At 48.2% G+C, this 10,472-nt stretch overlaps 1 protein-coding gene across 1 annotated transcript; it reads right to left on the bottom strand.

The window, feature by feature from the left end:
- Positions 1–9,737: 9,737 nt before the first annotated feature.
- LOC104078525 (ras-like protein family member 11A) lies at positions 9,738–10,457 on the bottom strand (the record flags this gene model as incomplete). Its single annotated transcript, XM_009580185.1, has 2 exons — positions 9,738–10,190; positions 10,374–10,457. Coding segments are annotated over 2 exons (537 nt in total), but the record flags the coding sequence as incomplete, so codon positions are not given.
- Positions 10,458–10,472: the final 15 nt, after the last annotated feature.

The raw sequence follows: 10,472 nt of genomic DNA, 5'->3' as shown, positions 1-10,472 counted from the left end.
TCCAGCCTGTCCAGGTCTTCTCTACAGCTGATGTGGAGGAGAGAAGATAAGCTCTGCTGAGAGGGAGCTGAGCTGTGGAAATGCCTGAGGGCAGGAGGGCTCCTCAGCACTAAGCCTATGGTTCTCAGAAATGAGGTGAGATCCGAGCTGGTGCCATGGGCCCAAACCGCAAATGGATGGGGCATTGCAGTCTGGAGGTGGGATCCCAAGGAGGAATGCTTGTGACCTGCTACCCTAAGCCTAGCTGAAGTCACGGGAGGTCAAAGAAGAGTAACTGTGGCCCAGGGGGTATGAAAACGACAGCTCAGGAGCAAACCATCCCCTTGTGCAGAAAGACCAGGAGTTTGTCTAAGCAAGTATATTCTCAATTAACTGACATGCAAAATAAGAGATAACAACAATCAGAAACACGGGCAAGCAATAAAAAGGAGCATGCAAGTATTGTTCATTCAGTCTGGGATGAAATCAGAAAGGAGAAAGCCCAGCTGGAGCTTAAATGGGCTAGGGACAAAGACAAGGATGTTACACGTATGTTAGCAGCAAAAGGAAATTTGGAGAAATTGTGGGCCCACTAATGAATAGGGGAGACAACTCAATGACAGATGATAAGCAAAAGACCAAAGTATTCAATGCCTTTTTTTTGCATAGGTTTTCATTGGCAGAGCCTATTCTCACACCTTACATGTCCAGCATGATTTGGAAGGAGAGGGACAATCAATGGCGGGAGCATTAAATGAGGGTGTACCGAGAGAAGCTGTAAGCATTCGGATCCAGGTGAGCAGATGGGATTCACCTGAGGGTGCTGATGTGACTTCATGGCTGCTGTCCGTCATCAGAAACTCACGGCGATCAGGGAGAGCTCTGACAACTGGAAAGTCTCCCGCAGCATTTTCATGCAAAACCTGAGCAAACATGAGTTGGATGAACAAACTGTTAGATGGACTGAAAATTAGTTGGACCATTAGGTCAAAGAATGGTAATCAATGTTGTGATGGGCCATCTGGCAGCCAGTAATGAACAGCGGACCCCAGGGGATGACACGGGAGCTGATATTGTTCAATATTTTTATCAGTCACCGGGCTGATGGCATGGAGGGCACTTTCAGCACATTTAGATGGTAATAGATTAGAAGCAATGACATCCATCTCCATTTGGCAGAGCTGGTAGAGCTTCAATCCAGAGGGACCTTGAGAAACTTGGGACCTGAGTCAATAGAAACCCATCAGAGTTCAACAGGAGCAGTTGCAAACCCTGTGCTTTGGTGTAGGATGGCATCCTACTGCCTACATAAAAGCCATGCAGAAAAGGGCCTGGGCTTTACTATGAGACTTCAGTGAGAATTTAATGCGAATCAGGCAAACTATATACTGGAGATGCATTAGGAGCAATGCGACTGGCAGTCAGAGAGTAGTTATTATTCCCTTTCTACTCGGTGTTGGTGAGGTTGCCCCAGAAATCTTGTCCCATGTTGGGACCCTCAGTTCAAGAGGTCATTGAGAAACTGGAGAAAGTCCACTGGAGTGCTGCCAAGATGGTCAGTGGCCTAGAGCGCATGATCTGCAAGGAGATGCTGAGGGACATGGACTTGGGTAGTCTGGCAAAGAGGTGGCTTAGGAGAGGTCTAAAACCAGCCTGCACCTACATGAAGGGGAATGACAAAGACAATGGAGCCAAACTCTCCACATTAGTGGCGAACTATACAGAAAAATCCTGGTCTTCACTGGAGTGAACAGGTTTGTCTCTTCAGGGGCCTGAAGGAGGATCTTGGTGTGGACCTCTCTGGTGGAGCTCTGACCACCCACTCCAGCTGACAGCTCACTGCCTAGCTCTGCCTTGGGTGGCCCCAGCCAGCTCCCTCCAAGCCAGTGCCCAGGCACTGCTCTGGGAACAGCTCATTCCCACAAGTTGTCCCCAAAAGACAGCATGGACAGGGTGGTGCTAGGTTCCTCCCACACAACCTTTAACAGGGCCCTATCGGCCATTGCACCCTAAAACGCCTCCACAAGCCTCATGCCACACCTCATGGCATGCATCGCAAAGCCTGTTTTGCGTTATAAAAATGCCACTCTCATGGGCTCAAATACAGCTCTCATATCATTTTGGATATTTTGAACTGCAGGAGAAAAAAAAAAGGGCAAAAATTGTCATCAGGGACCTGAGTATCCCAGAGGGCCCAGAAGAGACCCAGGACTGAATGCTATTTCACGTAGACCTGGCTGATCTAGCAAGAAGTAGTTTTAAGCAGAGTGGGTACGAACCAGTCCACAGGGCCTCAGGGCTGGGATTTAGTCACCCTTTCAGCTGGCAGCGTAGGCACAACTGTGGAAACTTAAGGTCGATTGGCAGGGGAAGCGTCCCCTGTGGCTGTAATTCACGTCCCCCAGCTCAGCTCCCTACTAGCAAGACATTGAAGAGCAGGGAGGGTACAAGTGGGGAAAGATGGAGCCCACCATGTTACCTCCATGTAAGTAAGAAGCTTTTATAATTACCGGTTTCCTTTGTACAGCTCGGAGGCACGTGTCAGTGCAGCGTGGTGGGGAGCAGAAGTGACCTCTCCTTACCTCTCCTTCTCTGCTGTGTCCATGTGGAGATGGACCCATGAAAGTGCCAGTTTCCTCCGGTGTTTTCCCCTTACTGTGCAAGTGGACGATGCAGGCAGCTCATTGTCCAGATTAAAATAACTCAGTTCTGCTTCAGATCTTGCTTATATTTTACCAGCTTCATATCTGAACATCTCATTAACAAAAGCAAATGGACTGTAACGTCTTCTAAGCAAGCTTGCTCAAAAATCCCTGAATCAATCAAAAGCCAGGGAAAACAATTCATTGCATCTGATCCATCAGTTCTTGGAATTTTAGCTATATTAGGCAATACCTCTTTGTTCACTCAGATTAGCCTAATTGCATGCATATTTATTGTCCGCTGTTCTTTAGTATCTAGGCAAAATCAAAGTAGGCTGTTTCACTACTGAGATGGCAATTTTGCATTAAAAATATGGACAGTTTTACATCAGACTAATAACGCTATTCCATTATTCAAAACCAGAGCTAAAATTAGCAGGTATCTCAACAATCAGACGCATATTTTATCTTCAAGATATGAGCCTGAATTAGCACAGACCTCTGCCTCCTATCAATAGCCCTTATTTCTACATAGGCTCTTCTACGCCAAGATCATTGGCACGAGATAGGCACGTGAGACTCGGACTACCTCTTACGTTTGTATCTTCCTATTCAAATACTAAAGGGACTCCAGAAGTCATGCTCCATCTGCATGCATTTGCTATGTGCTGGAAAACTACATAAACCTCCAGCTCTGACATTTTATATACCTTTTTAATAGCAAATCACTTGCTGGTACCTGTTTAAAGGAAAATGGAGTCAAAAGCCCCTGCAGAATTGCATCTGCTTGTGCTCACTCCAGAAGCACCAGTGCTTTCTCGAGGCCCTCCTTGAAATGATACGGCATCTTTTCCTCCGTTGGGTGGCCGAGGGATGGGGGGCCCCTAGCACAGAGCAGGTGCTGTAGCTCATCGGCACATTCTAAATAACAGCCAAAGCCTTGTTGTGCAACAGCCACGAAATGGTCCATTAGGAGGTCTTTTAATAGGCCATATGTGAGCAGCACTTGGACAGATGGAAAAATTCCCTCTTGACCGATGCTGTGTTTTAAGCACCTGTAATCTGCAGGGACATTGCCACTTGAATGGAATACTGGGCACCTTGAGGAATGCAATAAACCCAAACAAAGCTCTCTATTTTAGCCTCTATACACTGTCTGAGACATGAAAGGGTGAGAGAAAGGGTAAAAAAATCATAGTTCTGGTATAAAATCCTCAAATGCCCCTCCTGCCTGTGCTGATGGAGTGGTTACTTCAAGTTTAAAGCCTGGGCCACATTTTTCCCAACTCAGTTCAGAGGCAGGTAGAGGAAATGTGGCTGCTCAAAGATGGTGAAGAATGATGAAATACTGTAAATCTGGACCATGGACTTGTCTGCTCGTTGCTGGGGTGCACAGACCAGGGAGGGGCTGCCCAAGATGAGGGTTTCACCCAGAATGGTTTCTCCCTGTGGAGGAGCAAAATGGTCAGATGTGCCTCCTTCTCTTCATGGGCTGTAGAGGAAGCTTTGCTCAGAAGCTGCTGAGATGTCTCAGTTCGGGTGAGGGGAGTCCCCCCAGCTGCTGGGGGCTGGGGGGGCAGTTGCCCCCATCACTGGCACTGGGCATCACAGGGTGGCAGCCAGGCCTTTTCCTTCCCAGCAGGTGAGTGCAACCCATCTATTTTCACCCAAATCAGCCTAATCCCATCCATATTTATTGCCTGCTGTTGTGTTACAGGTAGGCAACACCTCCTCAGCTGCTTCAGATCCTAGGGCGCTGCCAATACATGCTGCTGTTGCTGTGGTTTCTCCATGATCTCTGCGCTCCTCGGGCTTCTGCCAGATCCCTCTCTTAGGGTTAAAGAGACCTTTGGACTTCTTAATATCAGAAGAAACAGTATCAGTGGGAAGACTGCTTGCTGAGCAAGGTTCAGATCAAACCGTGTTCTTAAAGGCTCCTGGAAGGGTTTGGGGCTGTGAGCCGCAGACAGCAGGAGCGTCGCTTTGCCTGTGCTGGGATTTGTTTGCAGGAGGGAAGGAAGTATCAGCTGCAGGACCGGAGTTTGTAATTCACCTTACTGCCCCAGCCAGGGGAGAGCTTAGTCCCCTCTTCTCAGAGTTGCGCCCAGAAACACTATTTACTGATACTGGCTTACCATCCCAAGGGAGGAAATTACTATGAAATGTTTACAAGGACCATTTGAAACCTGAGAAGAGGATGTTTTTAATAATGGGAAAAGAACCAAATACCTTAGAAGAGAAACATTCCAGCTTTAAGAATTAATTACCGCTTCCCAGTAATGCAGGTTGACTATTAAATAACCTTGCGCAATTTCCTGGACAGATACATTTTAATGGCAATATTGCGCACAGATCAAGAGCAAAATACAGTTCACTGAAGCATGACCCCAGGCACATGGGCAGATGCCTTTGCCTGAGCACTTATCCAGCAAAGCCCAGAGGACGAGGCATGGGGCTAAAGCAGCCACCTATGCACAGCACCTCACACCAAAAGTAAGAAAACCTGTGGGTTGAGATAGGAACAGTTTAATAATTGAAATATAATAATATTAATATTGTAATGAAAAGGAAAACAACGAGAGAGAGACAGAGGAACAAAACCCAGGGAAAAAACAAGTGATGCAGCCACTCACCACCCGCTGACAGATGCCCAGCAAGTCCCCGAGCAGCGATCGCTGCCCCCCGGCCAACTTCCCCCCAGCTTGTATACTGAGCACGACATCATATGGTATGGAATATCCCTTTGGCCAGTTCGGGTCAGCTGTCCTGGCTGTGCCTCCTCCCAGCTTCTTGTGCACCTCCTCGCTTGCAGAGTATGGGAAGCTCAAAAGGTCTTGGCTTAGTATAAACACTGCTTAGCAACAACTAAAACATCAGTGTGTTATCACATTATTCTCATGCTAAATCCAAACCACAGCACTATACCAGCTACTGGGAAGGAAATTAACTCTATCCCAGCCGAAACCAGGACAAAATCAAGTGTCATAGGCCAGTGAAATGGATGCTCAATTTCTATATCCTAATTTTTCTTTTGGTAGTGTGGGAAGATAGTATATAACTGGTTATGCTCCACAATGTACACTGGCATAACAAGTCACAATATGTATTTATGCTTCTTTCAGTCAAGAGCATCAAGCAATGAATGTAGTAAGAAAACCTCACAAACCAGTTATCTGAAAACCATTTTCAGTAAAAAGGCATTGCTTTCTCCTTCTTTTCAGATAGGTGGAAAGAGGAGACCAGTGGCAAAGCAAGTCTGAGAATCAATGGGGTTTTCTGGAAGTCTGAATTGTCACTAATTATCCAAAACCCAAGCTGAGCTGCTTTTTGTGAGCCATGCTCTAAATCATACTAAGCTTTTCAGGGATGTCACTCTGAAGTTTTCTCAGGAAGACAGCTCTTTGGAGGATTGCATGGTGCCTCGGTGCAGTGATGCAGCGACAGCATCATCCCCAGAGATATTGCTCCTAGAAGGACAACTGGCTTTGGATCCTGGCTTTAGGAGCAACTGAAGAGAGCCTGTTGTCTTACGGGTGTGAAGATCACGTGCCAAGTGCAACAACTGCCGCAAAAGGTCAACTTTCTCTACAGGACTTTATTCTGAACCTATTCAGACCTTCCTAAATAAACAGCAGCTTCAACAAAAGCTATTGAAGTCCCCCAGGACTAAAATTGTTTTATAGGAGGTCCAGGCGTGGGATGCAGATTTGCTCCCTGTCTGAAGCTGGAAGCCAGCTCTTGCCCATGATGTGAACGTGGTCCTTGTTGTCCATGGTCCATCTTGTTCACGGTCCTTCATCCGAACAAACCACAGAAATACAGCATGGACCTGCGGCACTGACCATCGCATGTGCTGATAGCCTGCACCTTGCCAGGAGGCAGCGAGGAAGCAGCCCGGGTCCAGGCTGCTCGAGCAGGGCAGAAAGTGAGGGGGCATCCGTAAAGCCTTTTGAAGCAAATATCCCTATCTCTGCCTAGGGATCTGCGGCTCCTGAACTGAAGCACATGGAACAGGTTGATGGCAGCAGCTATTTTAAAATTCATGAAGTCTTAAAGCATTACTGGATGATTTCAGTGCTGGGAGATAACTAGACAAAATAGCCCAACAGGGGGGAGATGCTGATGTAGTAGCAGCCATAATAGTGCGTGATGCCGCACACGTCCCTGCTTCTGAAAACCCACTCATCCGTCTTGTCAGGGGAAATTGCTGTGATTCTGTTTCATAGAGGAGGGGGTGGGAGGAAGGAGGCAGATGCATATTCTCCTCTGATCAAGGAGAAAGCCAGGCTGTGCCCCACTTACTTACCCTCCTGAAGCCGCCCTGGCCTCCGGCTGAAAGGCTTAGAGGCTGGTGATGGCAAGTATTCGGTAGGGAGGGTGCAAATGGCCGTGGTCCAAGAGAAACAACGCTTTGGAACTCCTCTGCTAGCACTTGAGAGATGGCTTTCCCTCCCTGCCCCGGTGTGCCCCTCTTTGTCCGCTCGCCCGGCACTGAAGAAAATGCCAGGGCAAAATGAGCTGGGAGCCAGCGGGCTCCTCCTGCGCTTTGCCCGTCAGCTCAGGGTCGCACAGGCTGAAAACTTCTGGGTGAAGGTAAATCTGTGCCAGCTGGGGCAAATTCTGACAAACAGCTTAAATGCCTAATTTATGTACCTGTACCCAAAAGCGTTAACCAGGACGCCCCAGCTCAGCTGCTGCCTTAGGCTGGAGGCAGGTCAGAGCAGCCCTCCCCCCCTGCCATGAGCATGCTTTAGCCAGTGAGATTCCCCATTACATCCCCGAGGGGGCTTATCCTGCTCCCAGCACGCGGCCAAGCCAGCCCGACAGCGTGGGGGGGGGGGGGGGAGGGTTTGCACCTCCACCCGAACGTGGGTGCCTACATAAGAAGGGGCGTCTCTTTAGGTTCTCCCCATAGGAGACAGATGGGGAAAATCACTGTATCTACCCTCCTGCTCCTGCTGCCCATCTGTCCCCCTCATATGCCCGGCAGCCTCCTGCCCAAACTCTCCCCCTGTTCCACCATACAGCCAGGACGGCTGCTGGTGGCTTCTAAAGGCTCACACCTGCTGGGGCCTTCTAAAGGCTCACAGGGGGACAGCGGGAGGCACCAGAGGTTGGTGCCTATTGCTTTTTTTCACCTGGCCTTCGATGATCATGGTGAAATGCAGAGAGGTCCAGTACACGTTACCTGCCCTTTTAGAGTATTTTGTGCCCATGTACAGGCTGGATACCTTTAGCAACTTGCTCGGTCAAAATCTGTACTGGATGCATGAGTAGGAAATCAAGCTTCGTCATTTCCAAAGACAAAAGCTACAGTTTAAAAAATTACCAGAACTGTATCGTAGTGGTAATTTTTCTTGGAAACAATTTGTTATGCCTGATTTCAGGATAGTGAAATGCTGCATAAATATCCCACTTGTGATTTTTCAAACTCCCTTTCAGATTTCCCCGTGAATGCGTGGCCTGCGTGGCAAGTTCAAGTGTGCCAGGGATGCGCTCATTCTCGTCAACCCCGTCCCCCTGCTCCCCTCGAGCCCGCAGCCCAGAGTCCTGGGCCTGGCAGAGCAACTCTCACAGTGAAGAAATATTTTAGATGTGTTTTAAACAGTACTTTTATTTGTCCAGGCTGTCACCGTGCTTTTGCACTTCCATTATTCCAAGAGTTTTGGACCCAGTTTGCAGTTCCCGTTTCAGTCTGCAGGCCTGGAGCCGCCTCCCCCCAGCTCTCCCGCTCCCTTTGGTGGGGCAGCACAGGGCCTTCAGAGAAGAGAGATACAGGTAACATGCCTGGACCAATGTTGTGCACATGGCCCTGGATGGGGAATAGTGCTGCTGGCATGCCACACCCCTACCCAGTGCTAAAACGGGCCTCTGATGCTTCCTTGCAGAGCATCATCTTGCTCAGTCAGCCTTCCCTCGATTTCCACCATCATGAAGAATTTCATCTGCAGATGAAGAGCGGAGGTGTCCCAGAAAGTTTCAAGTCCCAGGGGTCGGAAACAAGATACTACCCACTAACTACACGGGACTTACACAGCAGTTACCTGCCTTTCCTAACAAAGGCAAGAAGAAAAGTGTCTTCAGACTTAACCTATGAAAATAAAATAATAAAAAAAAGAAATTTTACTGGAGTTGTGCATGAGTGGGGACAGCAGTTTTCCCCCTGTGCAGATTACTCCACTTCCACACTTTCTACTCAGCATGGAGCAGAGCTTTATTTTTTACCAACACAATGCACATACTTCAGAGGCATATTTGAAGTCCAATAAGAGTGAAAAGTCTAACCTGTTTCCAATGGCTACAAAATTGCCCTGGGGAAGATAAAGATGCAATTCCTTTTAAATGTAGCTATTTTCTGTAAAGGGAACCTACACATCAGTCCTCCCTATCACACATCTCCAGAGAAAGCAACAGCCATCCCACACACTCTTCTACTGCGGATTGCTCAGCACTTTGTCCCATGGTAACCTGTAGGAGAAACTCAACCCTCCTGTTAAATGCTTGGGGCTCAAAAGATTAATTCTGTGGGATAGATCTCTAAAGCAAGCAGTGCAGCACATCAGAAATTGGAACTCATTCCTGACAGCTTACCATCACTCAGGCGATTACAGGTGCAAGCAAAACAGCAGTCTTTGAGGGAGAACAGAGATCCTATCATAATCAGAATTCTTACAGGCAGTTTTATATTTTCATTATATTTAATAGAGCTTCCCCCCCCCCCCCATATAAAGCTTTCCATCAAAGTCTTTCCAAGCATTTTATAAAGGCAGGTGGGTGTCATATCATCACTCCCATTTTACAAACAGGAAACTGAGGCCCCAGAAAAGTCATTTGAGTAGCGTAAAACAGCATATCCCAGCCCAAAACAGAAATGGAATCAAAACCTCCTGGCAAAAATCCCCTTCTCCAACTACCTCTATGTAGTTGCTATGCAGCTTTTTTTTTTTTTTTTGTAAAAATAACCCAACCAGTCAAACAAGAGAGAATGGCAAGGAAATCGCAAGCTTTGACATACTTACTTCCATACTGCTGGCATTAGTACAAAAATAAAGATCTTTATTAACTAGTTTACAAAAACAAAGTCTATTGAGTCACGCAGGATCTCATCAGGGGGGTTTATTTGACTTTGGAAGATAAAGCCTGTTTGAAACGTCTCTTTAGATCTTGCATGTTGGGAGATTTGGGCCGAGGGATGATGGATGACCGCCTCCTGTCCGTGCTGCCAGCGTGCTGTAGTTTGCTGACCTCCTTGCAAAGATACTGGAAAACATCACAGACGCCTTGGGAGTCGTCACTCGTGGAGATTTCCAAGAACAGGCTGCCCAGTTCATTTGCCAGCTGTAGTCCCTCTTTCGCCTGTACTTGCCTGGCGTGGAGGAGGTCTGCTTTGTTCCCTACGATAATGATGGGAGTCCTGGCATCTGGGTGGACCTTGCGTATGTGCTGGTAGAGAGGTCGGATGGACTGGTAGCTGCTGTAGTCTGTGATGGAGTAGACCAGGAGGAAGCCCTCTGCCCACTTCACACACCTGGACAGGGAGTCCAGCACCTGCACGCAGTCCTCCTGCACCTGCGGTACGACAGAGAGCACAAATCTGGCATCGGGACGTGAGAGTACAGAGCCCAAACGGGTCCAAAGGGAAGCCTGAGCTCTGTCTTGGGAGACTAAGCCTGGCCTGGGAGGAAACTGGGGCTCAAAAGCTGAGCCTTTAGGTGGCAGAGAAGAACCGACCCATCCGGAGCATCTCCATACCTGGATGCAGCCCGGCGTGTCTTGGATCTGCACGGCAACGTGGTCCTCCTCCAGACGGACCAGCCTGGAGTAGAGGTTGCCTGGGGAGCAGAGAGCCGT

The sequence above is a fragment of the Fulmarus glacialis genome, unplaced genomic scaffold, assembly GCF_000690835.1.
Source record: "Fulmarus glacialis isolate BGI_N327 unplaced genomic scaffold, ASM69083v1 scaffold16296, whole genome shotgun sequence".
Lineage (NCBI taxonomy): Eukaryota > Metazoa > Chordata > Aves > Procellariiformes > Procellariidae > Fulmarus > Fulmarus glacialis.
This window is presented reverse-complemented; position numbering and strand designations above follow the sequence as displayed.